Below are 15,442 nucleotides of genomic sequence, written 5' to 3' on the forward strand. Positions count from 1 at the left end.
TCGAAAAAGTCATTAAATCCCTTTCATAGGTTTTATCGGACAGGCAGGACTCATCATGTATGTTTTCCTGCTCTGTGCTTCAGGTCTCAAACTCAGCATGAAAGAGTCGAAGGATTGCAATCGGGTGGGTTGAATCTGGTCGACTCAAGTTTCATTGGGTCTAAGATTTGGTTTTGACCTGTATTTTTACTGGGTTTGGGTTAGGGTGAGTCTCTTTTGAATTTGGTGTCGGTTAGGTCTAAACTTTGATGTCTCGACCTGGATTTTTAACTAATTTTTGGGTCCTGGTCCATTTCTAACTTCAAACTTCCTCCCTTCCTTCCTTTAGGGTTTTAATTTTAGCTCTGAGGCAGATTTTGCCCACCCACCTGCACTCACTCCTATTTGAGGCTTAACTGATGCGATATATTTTTGATCATATAAAAGAAAGCCTTAACTCGAAGATTAGACGCTACTAGAGTGAATAAAATGGCTAAAGATTACCGTTGATATGTGTTCTCAAAAGAGAACAAGCAGATTCGGCGAAAAAGTGAGAGTCCAGAAAAAAAGACCAAACACTGATAGCTGCTTGTAGACGAGGTTGAATGATCTAGGTTCCATTCATGAAGAAACGAAATTTACAAACTCACTCCCTGCTCACAATTCCATCTTATAAACCATGACAGAATTCTGTATGAAATGAAAATATGCGAGTAAAGCTGTCACGACCCGCCTTCTTAACAGTCGTCTAATGACATTTCCTTTTGATTTTTTTTAGTAGTAAATAAACAGGAGTGTACTATTTCTCGATATTAATTTCCTTTTCAAGAAAATGTTTAAACAGCCTATTAACTTTATCTACACCTTTTTCTTTCTTATATAATTTAATCATTTGATCCATCGATAATTGCATGCGCAGGAGGCGCGCATAAACTCGTGGAAATTAACTAACCTGATCGATGGACAACTTATGAACTTTTTCTTTTCAAAGAGAAATATCACATATTATGTTATACAATATGAAAAAAATATTTATTTGCCACATCTGACAAACCCTTGCATAAACTTCGCCAACTCGGCAGTTGACACCCTCAAACGCTTGCTCACTAGAACAGCAGAGAAGCAACACCTAGCAAATAATACCAAAGCATTGGACGTACTGAGCTGATGATAAAAGAGTTGAAGTCACAAGCAGAAGAGACAGCACTCTCCCTCCTCTCCTCATACATCGGACGCCATGCATACAAAACTTTCTCACTCGCACCAAGGAGTTCAAGGAGAAAGCAAAAGCAAAAGTGAATACCTGCTGCAACCCTTACCTTAAAAATTACAGTCTCCATTAATATGCGAAGGATTGCACCCTCTTTCCCCTATTTAACCATAAGACTATATAATTAATTAGATATGCTCAAATCTTCAAGGAGAAAGAGGATACTCTTAGTACACTAACAATTGGGCATCGGCACGCCGCACGCGCTGGCCACCCTCTTACTGTTCTTGGAGTTGACATAGTTCTGCAGCTTGGGGTTCTTCTTGTACTGGCAGAAGCAAGGCGTTTGTTCCTTCAGCTTGGCGCAGCAGGCGGCGGTGGGCGGAGCCGACGACAGGATGGCCCCCGCGCACGGGCTCAGCTCCATGGGGTCGCATGTCACCGACAGCGTAGTCGGAGCTCGGCGTAGGAGAAGAGCTGTGATAAAGAAGAAGAAGATGAGTGCTGACTTCATGTCAAACACTAGACCAAAGAAGTAGAAGAAGATGATGGCGCCAAAGGGGAGAAGAAGGTAAATGGAGGATGGGGGAGAGAGAGTAAGGGAGGAGGGTCCTATATAAAGACCATGGTGGCTCGTGAGAAGGAAAGAACGAAGATGGCAGCACTTTGAGATTCCAACCCACTTTTGAAGTTTTTTAGATAATGGCGGGGACCTTTCACGTGAGTTCTTGCACTGTTCTTCTGAGTTCGAATTTGAAGTTTTGAACCATAGATAGTGCTTTGAAGTTTGGTCCAATGGATTATATCTTTTGGTAGATGAAAAGTTCCACCACGTATCATAATCACATCCAATTGCTATCTAATTTGTCAGTGGGGTTGGAGCGTCCTAATGATGTGGTTGGGGGTGGGAGCTTGGTGTACCTCATCATGAACTTCTGTTTAGATCTCAGCACACCTTAGAAAATATCCGAACTTTGATGGTTCCCTTGATGGTCTTTTGGCTGCACTGTATTGACCCACCTCCACGACGACGTGAGAAATTTAAAATATATTATGTGACGTAATACGCAATCTATGACCAGTAACCGTAGGTCTTCGTTGGATATGTAGAACGTTTTCCTTTTGAGTAATGGAGGAGGAAATAAGCAACTTCCCCACTTTATTAATTCATCAAGGTAGATGCATAGATCGAAATTTCGAGAAGGTTTGAAGAATTTACAGAGCTGAAAAGATTGGCGACCTTATGATATTGTAATCTTAGCATCCACTTGCCAACCTTATTTTTATTTAGATGAAGTAGTAGAAATGTGAACCCTGTAGAGTCAAAAAATCGGCGCCCTTCAGATGAGGACCGCTCTCATTCCTCTTTCGATCTTAGCTTAGGTTGAGATAACATGTGACTGACGTGGTTGAATCATGTTTAAATGCTGACACGTCCCCTAAAATTTAGGCCGATAGCTACAAGTTTATCTCTCTAAATTCACCAGATATAGATTTTTTTTATAAAAAAAAGTCTTTTTACTAAACTTGTTATCGACGTAATAGGATTTGCTTGACCCTCATACACTGTGTAGACTCAACTTGCTGTAGTTTGAGACCGAAAAAAAAAATAGTGCTGGAGGCCATTGAGATGAAAAAACAGTTTGATACATCAATTCGCCCACTCTATCTATTTGGCCTATTATTAATTGATGCATCAACTCTCCTACTCTATCCATAACAACACAAAACCTTATCCAAAAAAAGTTAGTAGAAAGATAATATTTAGATTTCTTGATCTTATATAAGTACTCAAGATCTATCCAGCAAATAACTGATATGAGACTAAACACACGCCCGCACGGGTCCTCACATCTCCTGTTTAAGCTCTGACGTCCTCATCAAGCTAAAACTTCAAATCCATTCAAAGCTAATCATAAACACCATGATCAGTTCATGATTAGTCTCAATGGATTTATATTGTAGTTTAACCTAGTCCATATAGGTTATAGGCTGTGTTTAGTCTGATACGATTTGTAACAATCTAGGACCTCATCCAAAAAGACTAGTCGGAAAGTATTAGTTGAGTTTCTTAATCCTGTATAAGTATTTAAGATCTATCTAGCGAATAACCAATTGGGACTAATACTACCAATCACCTATTTCTTATAGATTCATTAACTTGAATCACACCAATCTCTATCTAACTTGAGGTGCTGTATCAAATATCAATGGTGTAAACATAGTTAACAATATATCAACTCTGGGGAAATGGATAAGATGGTGACTCCCAATAATGTCACGGGAAAAAGCTATATTTGGCCACACTTCGAATGCTGTGCGCTGACGACCGGAGAATTAGCTCAAATCTTCATTTTGATCCCCATTTAAAAGCTCGGGCTGTGCCAGCACTAGAATAAATCTCTCTAGGAGCCTAAATTTTGGCTTAGATAAGACCCATTTGGGATAAGAATGGGTGGTGGTCGGCCTCCCCGGTGTAAAAATAAAAAATTTAAAAAGAACCGTTATGGAGCTGGATGGTTGCATGGGTGAATTTGCGAAAATATAATGGAATATTTTAGGGGTAGTAAAAAAAAAAAAAAAGAGCGTCACGGGTTGGAGTCGGACTTTGCGAGTACTTGAATGGCAGATGCAGAGATAGCACGAGATCACTGTAGTTGTTTTGCTAGGTTCGAGGTGTCCGCTCTGTTCGGTCCGTGTGAATGGGCACTGAGGACTGCACAGCGAGAGAGAGAGAGAGATGGAGTTAGGGCGATCAACACCTCTAAGGAGTAAGCCCCTCAAAGGGAAACTAGCCTATTTCTCTGAATAAACTTGATTAACTTTGCCTACGTTATGTTTGTCTTGGGCTCACTATTGCTACGATTGGAGAACAAAGATTAACCGATCCGTTCTCATTAGCTAGATCTTGTCTAAATAATTAGAGGTTAAATTCCAAAACTTTATTCATGACCACTTTATGAGTCGCAAGTGATCTGCAAGTCTCAGAAGGAAGAAGATGAAGAGAGAGAAATAAACAAGGGGGAAGAATGAAAGATATTAACATCACCCTGATGATTATATCTGGAGAGCGAGTCAGTTTATTATCTCAAAACAAAGTGAGCCTGGGTTTCCTTTCAACAATGATCTTTTTTGTACGCCATCAAGTAAATAAAAGCATGTTACGATCCCTCTATCAGACAACATCAGGGTTAAGCTTCAGCACCTGACATGCACGTGAAAATGTGAGGCAGGAAGAGAAAAATAAAGTGAAGATGTCGAATGGATGACCTGCTTCCTCGCAAATGATGATGCTCAAGAGCCAGAGTTTAATAGTGGAAGAAGACCAGGTCTGGTGACGAACGGAAGCAGGCTTCAGGCCAAGAAAACATCATTAAGAGGACCACAACTTTTTATGCTGCATCAACTGTTAACTAATATCGTAATGAACCAAGAATACAAATATTAATGTTTCACCTAGATTAAATTATTGCATCTTATATGGACAGAAAATGAGTCCACAATATATCACATGCCCCTACTTTTTCTTATCTCAGTGGATGATAAATCAACACGGAAACTCTCTGCTGGTATGGAGATAAACATGTCCTTCAATTCTTCAGGAATATCAAAATCTTCAAGAACCTACAAAATGGCAACAGTCATGGTTAACTTTCCTAGAAATACTGTAAAAAAACACATCTAGTTCTCTCTCTCTCTCTCTCTCTCTCTCTCTCTCTCTCTCTCTCTCTATATATATATATATATATATATATATATATAACCAATACCTTGAAAACTCCATCGACCTTTCGACCACCCACAAGAAATTGGCAGCCTGTTCTTTTGCACTCAAGAAGTGTTTCCAGCATTTTACCATAATCGCCACCATAGTATTTCGGCTAAACAAAGAATAACAGAATCTTATTTAGTATGTATTATACGAATCGGTCATGTTCCATCCATGCTCTCCAGGTTACAAGGAAAAGCAAGTTTATTGCTAAGATTATAAAGACTTGACTAACAGAAACCACTTTCCAGTAAGAAAATCTATATCTTGTAAGAAGAATACATTTACAGGTCTAGTAGTTCAAAAAATTCCTCGAAGTAATAGAAATTTAAAAATTGATGCATCTTTTCTGCACCTACCTTCTTTCATTGCCGAAATGAAAGTGATTAGGCTTTCCTAATCTTTCCCTCCCAAAAAAAAGAAAAGAACTGATGCAACATATTAAGTATTCAAAGGATGAAGAATTAAATGGGTTCAAGATGTAAAATATGGAGATAATTCCTGATTCAAGTATGACATACGAGCACACAAATTTCTCCAAATTAATATTTTCATCAAATGACTATTATTATGTTCACAAAACATGAGCTTTCCTTCTGCTGATTTTATTTTACATCACAAAAATGAATACTAGTGTTGGAAAGAAGAATGACATCCATCATGATGCTAAATATCTTACAATATGTACATTCTAAAATTTGGTCTGTAGGATTTTAGGCACTGTAGATCAATTTCAACCATGTGGAACTTCATTAAAGATTCTCCTTTGTTAAATTTGAACTGGATTTGCTTCAAACCCACCTGAATGGAACTACTAGACATACTTGCATTTACATGCAAATGCACACGATATTTTGATTGGATTTCAGGATTAGACACAGTTCTGCGACTTCCCTTTCTGAACTCCTTTTCTATTAAAAATGAAAAGAAAACATCCATTGAGACTCTCCATCCACAATTCATGAGAGAAGCAACAAAAGTTACAACATAGTGCAATCTAAAAATGGGTGTATTACTTATCAATTTCCACTATCACAGAAATTGAGGAAAATACTGGAAAATGGAGCAAGTTCATAACTAACTGACAATTGGGGGTTAGAGTTCTATTGCTGGATCTTAATGTATGGAGCATTATAGATCACTAAAATGTCACTTTGCATAGATTCAAGAAATTTTGGTGAGTTCATCAGGGGCACCATACTAAACAGAATATCTTTAAAAAAAGAAAATATATAGAAATGAAAATAGGAACTACAGAAAAAACAAGTTGAAGTATATTTATGCAACATAAGAAAGAAGGTAGCAGGAATAATCAGCTCTTTGTTCTAACAAATTGGCTTCAACAAGGGTATAAGCCCTCTCTTTTTGGTAAAAAAGGAAAATTCTTTTTTAAGCTAGTGACCTCTTACATCAATAAGCCTTGCAGCAGTGTCCACGCCGATCACAAAGGCACTTCCAGGAAAAAGTTCTGCTTTTTTATAAAAATAGGGCTGATTTGAAATAATAACAGTCTTCCCTGCATTAAAGAATAATAAGAATTTAAATACTGAAATTACCAATAAGATGAGACATCCCTCAATATATTAGTTGATCATAATATAATAAGTCAAGAATGAAGTAGGATAAATGGAGAAAGATTTGGTTTTCTATAAAATATGTTAATCAGCTATTGCAATGTCCATAATGCAAAGAATTTCGCAAGAATCACAACCATCCACATCAAGACATGAGAGACTTTCATATGCTTATGCGCAGATGCAATCGTAAGGGCACATAAACATGTCCAGAGCAGATGCTGTAAGATCTTATAGGCCTGCCATAGGCCATAGCCATCCTTGAAAATCTATGGTATATTAAAGAAATTTCAACATCCAGAACACTTTTTTCTATGAAACTTGTATGCTCTTCAGCCTAGTCAAAATAAAATTTAAACTTATTTTATGGTACAGCCCCCTTTTTCAATGATTGGCCAGCTCCAAACCATCAATTCTGCACATCCTTTATCTTAGCTAGGTACTTGTATATTTTCCTGATGGGACATTTGACCTGGCATTTTGCTAACCATCCTAAAGTTGTGCCTAGACATATGATAAAGCATCTTCCACAAATTTGGCAAGCATCCATATAATTCTTGGTACAAAACTCCAAAACCTACAGACATCTATTTACCAACAAACCCAATTTATGTGTTTCAATCATTGTTACCAACAAATAAAACTTGTTTTTAAATGCAATAATTCTCAACAGTGCTCTTTCCATGTTGAAATATAATAAAACCTCAAAGCAATAGTAATAAATCTGTGCAAAAGAAATGTTCTTGATGATTGCTTCTACTTCTCCCTTGCGTCCAGAGATCCATTATTTATATGCCATCAAAATAATGACAGGTAGCACTATATTTCTGTCCCATTATTTTCATCGATGTATTAAACTTTATGCCTGTTGGTAAGTTGATGGTAACAAAAGAAGTTTCCCGATCTTAACACAATTTGATGACTAAGATTGAGTAAGAAGCATAACTAGTTTGTTGAATTTTAAAATCTAAGCTACTATATAGAATGGAACTGGGGTTTGCACAAATGAATCGAACAAATAGCACATGAACTTGAAGTACTTGGTATGAAACATAAACATCCAAAAGAATTTGAATAACTTCTACACGATGAGCATGGCAAGAAAAATTTAAGCCATTAAAATCATTCATTTCCAAAACAACACAGACCTGCCTTCTTAAATTGTTGAACTCGAGTTTTAATTTCAGCTACTGACAGTGAGGGTTTGTCTGCATTGACTGCTGCTATCTCAAAACACGGAAGCCCATCACCACAAATACTGCAAGGAAAAAAGCAGATATATAATTAAAATAATGTTTAGTAGTTATGCTTAGACAAACGAGGATACAAGTATACTTAACATACTTAACATGATGAAAACAAAGGGCATGAAGGTCATGGGGCCAGAAGGGCCAAGATTTAAATTTTTGTACATAATTCACAATGAGGTGGTAAAAAGATTCAAATTATTAGTCAAAGCCTCCCCGCCCGCACCCCCCCCACACCCCCCCCCCCCCCCCCCCCCCCCCCCAAAACCACCACACACACATTTTTTTTAACAATACATAAATCATTATGGCTAGTTCAACTTCTGAAAGAATCTTTAAGTTTTATCAAGGCATATAAAATTACGAAAGAAGTTAGGCCATGAATATTGCAGTAAAAAGCTTTCAGTCGAGGTGCATACCTTGATGCAATTTCCAAAAGTCTGAGATGCCCATCATGCAAAGGATTAAATGAACCAGATAATATTATCTTCCTTTCTGAATTAGATGTTTGTGTATCTACAAGCTCAGATGAACCATAAGCTTATAAAACAGTATTAACCAATTTAAATATGATTATAAGCAGTCCAATCAATAATAAACAGGTGATGCCACAATACCACAAGAAAAATGATAAATTTTCATGCATAATTTCCCATCAATAATTTGTTGTAACTCCTGGTCCTCATCGAATTGTTTTTCACATTCATTGGGCATCTCAGACTCATGTAACTCCGACTTAAAGGTAGCAGAAACTTTGCAGGCATCTGCAATTGCCTTGGAATAAGTAGATAACCGTTATTCAGGATAGTTCCAAATACCATAATCAACAATAACAAAATACAAATATGGCACATTCAATAGTTATACTTCTTTTAGATCATAGGAAGATGACAACAGTTCATGCTTCTTTTTGATCTTAGGAAGAATTAGAGCATTTTTTTTTTTTTGTTTTGAAGATTCATCTCAAAAGATTCAACTAACATTTACAGGGACAAAGTGTTAATGATTAACAGTTCATTAAAGGATGACTGAAAATAACAACATTGTATGTCTAATGCCATTTACAGTAGATACCAAAAAGTAAGCAGCTATAATGTACTTTTCCTCTCATAGACCTTGGGGGGTAACCTCTATTGCATTGTGTCACAACATTTTGGTTGAGATTAAAGATGTTATAACAGAATCATGCAATGGCATACTTAACAGGATATAAATTTATTTTTAATATTGAACGATTCCACCCCTGAAAGTATTAATTTGCCTGATTCTAATATCTTCAACCATAGTTATCAAAATGCAGCTTAAATGGCCATATGTTACCTACTTTTTAAGAACTAACCAACCAAACATTTCTTAATTATTACACAAAAGCACGATTGTAATCTAGAAGGAACATAGATATCATGACAGAATTTGAAAAAAAAAAACTAGTGGCGGATAATATAATAAAAGTTTGAACTTGACCATTACATCTTACCTTAAGTAAGAAATGGCTAGAGACCTTGTCTTCTTCTTCTCGAGTCCGCAAACCCTAACCAAAATACAAAATGTTTAATTAATCTAGTAGAATCCATTGGAGAGAGAAAACAGGAACTGGATACCTTCAATAAAGTAACATCTGAGGACCACAGGCGATCACAAGTTCGTGTTGACAAGTAAAATCTGCATGGTTGTAACAAAAAGGTTAGTGGGAGAATGGAGGAAAGAGCCAAGGCACTGTAAAATGTTTATCAAATATGCACTACATAAATAAGTATAACACACGGAAAAGCAAAGAAAATTAATTGATGATATATATTACAAAAACCATAGTTATAGGCATCTTGGCCCGACAAGTTGGGTCAGCTTTACGTGTCCTTATTTTCTGGTCATTTGTTATGAAAGGCAACCTGAAATTGTACTGCAAGCTATTATAAATCCTTTCTCAAAACCTTAGCTTAGATCTCCCGCTCCTTTTTTGAGGTTAGTTTGCCACATATGTTTAGACCACCTCAATTAGTTATCAACATATAATTCTGAAATGGTTCTAGTTCTACACCTCCTTTAGTATTAATTCCTTATCCCATCCTTCAACCCAATTTGGATAGATACGATACCTGTACAAATGAACATATATGGGCAAGGAATCTCTATTATTGAATTCCACCACATTTCCATCCCAATGTTCTCGTTTCTACCATGCAATATTGCAGACACATTTGAAACACTCTGTAAGTCTGAATCACACAGTGTTGTTAGTTTATTGCCTTTTGTATCACAAGGCACATGTTGGTCACTTTAACCTCCAATTGCACCTACCAATTTAACCACCCAATAAAAATTCTTGGGTGTCTTCATATTTCTCTCAAATCTTGTATGATAGATCTGACATGTTTAAGCCAATTAATTCTGACTGCAGCTAAAGAAAAGATACAAAAACCACATTATAGACATGCAAAAGATCTGAAATACCATAGTACAAGGGCATACTGGCCATGTGGTGGTGTTGTACATACTGCCGTATACCCCTATATTTAGTCATGGGTTAGCCAACATACACAATACCAATGGTATACTGGCATGGTCAGTATTTGAATCCTTGCATATAAATAATTTTATTGTATAAATGGTCAAAAAATAATCCTTTTCAATATTTAACAACAAAATTTACTCATTCATCATACTGTCCTACCAGCTATTCATGTTGTTTCTGGTAAGTATCACCAACCATATCCTCCCTGGGTTGCCAGACTGACAAAGATATAGGATTAGCGATATCTACATAAAAACAGATATACATACATAAAAACACCTATTGCAAGTTCAAGAAACACTTTCATTTCTGTAAGCAACTCAATCCAATCTGATGATGATAGAATTTCATGTCCTAGGGGGATGGGGAAAAAAAGAGAGAATACAAAAAATACCTATGATCCCCATGTTTTGGATGTATGGTGGCCAAAGACCCAGTAAATCCAACACCTAATACTGGTAAACCTATTCATAAAAATCTCAAATTAGTTGTATCACAAATATATCATGTTGAAGCATCAATAAGCATGCAAAAATAAACCATGCATTTTATAATAGGACTTTCAAGTTCAAGAATCTACCATAGAAATGGTCTCTCTCTTAGAATCTTATGATTTCAATAATTGACTATTAAATATTTCTTTCAAGGATTACTACCATGGATATAGACCTGCATTAAGGCTTTTTTTTTTTTTTTGAAAAAACAAACCTCAACTTTGACTTGCACAGATCAAATGCAGTATTTGTAGTTACTTCCAAGTTCAGGTAAGGCATTATTGCATGTTGTATTGCAATCCCATCAGAAATGAATAAAACATTGCAAAATATAAAGGCCATTTGATAACCATACAATAGAAGTAAGCTAAATGTTGCAGGTAATAAATACTAATTATGCTTTCCACATCCAACAATTCATACAATAAAACTAGAAAGCAAATGCAACAGAACTGAGCTTCATCTCATAACTCATAGATGAAGTCAACTATTGTCTGAAAAACATAGTATACGATCTTTAGAAACTCAAGTGATGGTTGTAGAACCTGGTCTAGAAAGCTTCAATGCACGATTGTATGCAAATAATGCCATTTCCTCAGCAGTTTGTTGGCTGGCGAATTGTGCAGGAATCTGAATAATGGACATGCACAAAATGAACTCAAACAAATAAATGCTTGACATCTCATACTTGAAACGAAAATTTTATCATGTGAGGAGCATATAAAAGTAAACCATTACGTGTTAATTTGACCAAAAAAAAATTATAAATAATGATGCTCGGAAGGAACACGTTAGCAGAAAAGGAGAGTGGAAGGGGAGCACCAGGCTCAAAAAATTAGAACAGACAGTCATATATTTCGTTAACATTTCCTTTCTATCAAGAAGCATCACAAGAAAGCAAGGGTGTTATATACCACAGCATGCAAAACAAGCTATGTAAGTTGATCAGACCTTTCTAGGATACTATTTTGTTGGTTGCTATATTTTTCTGCAAGTTTAGTTCATATAAGACAACAGAATAGATTTTCAGGAGGCATCTCCAGGAAATACACAAGGTGAAGTACTGCATTTCAATGGAAATGGTATGTTCTACAATGAGTCAAGCAAATCTCCCTATCTTTTGTTGGGGTTTTGCACTTTAGAGTGCAATGTAGATCTTACATGATGTTTTATGTCAGCAAATTGGCTCCTTATCACACACGGATGGGGCAAAAACCTAGTTTGCAGTGCATAAGGATCTACGGATCCCTGCATGCATGGAAAAATGAATCAAGAATTAGTTAGAGCATGAATTAGAATTTTGTATTTTGTGAATCATAGATCTTAAATAATGTTTTAGGTCAGCAAATTAGCTCCTTATCACACATGGATGGGGCAAAAACCTAGTTTGCAGTTCATAAGGATCTACGAATTCCCTACATGGATGGATAAGTCAATTGAGTATTAGCTAGAGGCATGAATTAGAATTAGTATTTTGTGAATCACATTAACAAGGCAAAAGAATACAACAATACCAGCATGCCTTTCACAGTCAAAACAAACTTTGTTTGAAAAGCTGATGCGCTCTCTTTTTTTTGTTTGCGTGTGTGTTGAGGGGGGCGAGACTTTCAAGTATTGAATTGATGGAAACATCATAGACCACTTAAGCATCAAAGATTTGGAGTAGATTGGTACTTCGTCGAAGTCAAAGGGAACATAAAAATCTTAATTATAGATGCCAAAGCGGACCATCATTCCTAGATTAAGAGATGGATTTTGCGCTTATCAAGAGTTTCCAGATGATAAATATGCAAAAGTAGATTGAAGAAATGGACTTAAAAGTTGACTTCATGCATGTCAATGCATCTCAATTTATGAGCAGATGAAAAGCATGGATGAGAAGATAGGGTATTGATCATGGGGAAACCTTCTTGCCAGCAGCCATGGTGAACTAGTAGTATTCTCTTAACCATTGCTATACACTATGATTGCAAACACTATCACATATATCTAAAGATAAAATCCTTCTTGATATAGGATTTTAAATAACACCATACACAGAAGAAATTCAAAGCAGTTTTTCTGATAGGGGTTGTAAGCATGAAGGACACAAACTTGCCAAATCGATAAGGCGCCAAACTAGCTCCTAACCTATTGAGAATTTTGGTTTTGTTCACAACCCTGAGGAACCTTGTGCGGAAAAAGGCAATGGTCATGCTATTTTATTTATTTTACTGATATACGGAAGTCATTACGTCTATTAAAAATAATAGAGGTTTTCAGCCCATGAAGAAGTCAGGTTTGACCCATTAGTTTCTCATGAGGGATTACACAAGCATCCTATGTCCCAATTATCAGGTATGCAAAGATAGTCCAAAGAGAAATATCAGCTTCAGTTAATATTTTAAAAGCAAGATTTTATCTATTTTTGCAATGGATCGATGTGAATGGGCATAGTTTACTTCTTTATGATTCAATTAGCCCCAAATTGTAGAGGAGATCAATGTCATGGATGTTGTCCCAATGCCTTCATTGCAGAAAGCTTGACGCATTCTAACTTATACATGCAGCAAGACATCTAACATGCCATCAGTCAATGTAACAATTCGTTAGAGAGCTTTGGCTGTTTGGCACGTCATCACTGTTCAGGCCTTAAAACTCTATTCCAATTTTACAACTGCATTCTGATATCGGACTGGAAAAGTTTGCGCATTAAATTGTTCTCTAGAAAGACTTTTAGACAAGGTATGATGATGTTTCCTTGTAATTTGATGCTTCAAGTGCTAGTTTTAATTGTGTTTGCCCTTGGCTTTCCCAGTCATGCAGACCTAGCACATTATGGATTTGTGTTCATGGAAAGATTCCTATCCAGGATCAGTTGTTTATAAGAACATGTAGATTATAAATCTCGAGGCTTCTTGAATGAACATGTAGGTAATATGTGAAAGAACGGATGCAATTCAATTCGTTGTGGCTCAGCCATACCAGATGACTCCGTTTAGATCCCAACTAAAAATTCGTCCATTAAATTTGCACTCTATATATGTAATCAGCCTTTCGAAATATAAGTGAAGTTTTTAAAAAAATAAAGTAAAGGAAGAATTTATCAATGATGGAAACAGCATGATCTAAAAGAAGGATTCACCTCCGTTGTAATATGAGACTCTAATTAGCCATCAATCACTCCAGCATATCAGTTTCCAAACAAATTCCCATGGAATAGAGGAGAAGGGAAAAGATCGAAAACCTTGCCGAGCAATTGAGCCGTGGAGGTTCTGGAGTAGGGAACGAGGACTTCGAGAATGGTGTTAGAAGCTCCGGGAACAGACATCAGCCATCCAAGCGCCTGTTACCCATCATCCTTATGATCCGTAAACCGATAAATATGAGGGCGAAAAATAACAAGGAAACGCGAGAGCAAGCGAGAGGAAGAAGGGAGAGAGCGTGGAGACTTGGGGACCTGAGAAGCTCCGCCAGAGAGGTAGATAACGGCCTGCGTGGGGCTGGAATGGATGGCTTCGACGAAGGAGCGAATCCACCCATCCATCATCTGACTGCCCTTTGGGCTCTTTGGCTTCTCCTTCCCTCGAAGACCGATCAGACGATAGTTCTCTGTGCGCTGTATTTCTCGTTCGGCAGAACTTCCTCTGTTTAGGTTAACAGTAGAAGTCGAGTTTGAAAAAGCCCGCTGTTGATTGGATTCTTTTTAATTTTATTTTAGGGCAAATATTTAAGGCCTCGCTGGGGCGGCAGGGTTTGTGGACGCACCTTAAACCCTCATGGAATCACTTTAGAAACGGGGTAAGCGGTGGGACAAGGTACTTACCTGCTTTATTCCGGACATAAATGTCAAACAAGTCTCAAAAATATGGTCTGGATTTGCGACTCCTAACAGTTAAATCAAACTCCCAGCATAATTAAATATCAATAATACTTCAAATATATGTTTGTTAGCTTGAAAATTTATTTTTGGTCGTATAAACTCTAATTTTGTGTTTCGTTATTTTATTAGAAAACTAACAATTTTTTTTTAAAAAAAATACAACTAGTTTTCTAGAATTTTTCCATGTAACAGTCTTTTCCTGTGGAAAAATCCTATTATTCCATTACCATGGATTTGTTACAAATAGTCATCCTCCTTATTTGATTAATTGAACAATTAACTAGAAGTCACCCATATTTATCATCCATTTTTCTCACCCGGAAGAAAACAAGAATGCATAGCCAGTGAGATGTCATTCACAGCGGTCTTGAGATTCATGCGAGACGGATGATGCAAGACTATTGAAGACCCACTAAAGCATAATACCTAAAACATAGAACCACTCCAAATGCATAACCAAGGCCAAAAAAAACAAGAGCATAAGATTTTTCTTGCACAGCAGCAGGCCACCTCTCCTTGAGCTGCCACACCGAGTCTAATGTAACATTCGACTTCATACACATTTCGTTAAACTCCCTCCAGCATAGCATTCATTCCTTTTCTTCCTGTGTCCCCTGTACAGCCATCAGTGCATCCCCAGCCCATACGATGGTCAAAAGCAACCATTTCGGCCCCCTATTCTGGTAAAAGTTCCAACCACACCTGCAGAGCTATCACATCTCAATTTTATCTGTGAACACACTAAAATTCCACGACTAAACTACCTCTTTAACAAATATCTGTTCCACTAATTTA

The 15,442-nt window shown here is 36.9% G+C and overlaps 1 protein-coding gene across 2 annotated transcripts; it reads right to left on the minus strand.

Moving 5' to 3' along the window:
- Positions 1-4,529: 4,529 nt before the first annotated feature.
- Positions 4,530-14,468, minus strand: LOC103721556. Of its 2 annotated transcripts, XM_008811821.3 has the most exons (12): positions 14,225-14,468; positions 14,012-14,110; positions 11,331-11,415; positions 10,686-10,755; positions 9,381-9,441; positions 9,257-9,310; positions 8,397-8,553; positions 8,199-8,295; positions 7,681-7,790; positions 6,368-6,474; positions 4,960-5,070; positions 4,530-4,813 (listed from the first exon to the last, which is right to left on the minus strand). In XM_008811821.3, exons 1-12 carry the CDS (start codon positions 14,312-14,314, stop codon positions 4,697-4,699), a joined length of 1,158 nt encoding a protein of 385 aa, XP_008810043.1. In that variant the 5' UTR covers positions 14,315-14,468; the 3' UTR covers positions 4,530-4,696. The 2 variants fall into 2 exon arrangements, with proteins under 2 accessions (XP_008810043.1, XP_026666011.2); XM_026810210.2 differs by lacking the exons at positions 14,012-14,110; positions 14,225-14,468 and adding an exon at positions 11,947-12,054.
- Positions 14,469-15,442: the final 974 nt, after the last annotated feature.

Source organism: Phoenix dactylifera, chromosome 4, assembly GCF_009389715.1.
Source record: "Phoenix dactylifera cultivar Barhee BC4 chromosome 4, palm_55x_up_171113_PBpolish2nd_filt_p, whole genome shotgun sequence".
Lineage (NCBI taxonomy): Eukaryota > Viridiplantae > Streptophyta > Magnoliopsida > Arecales > Arecaceae > Phoenix > Phoenix dactylifera.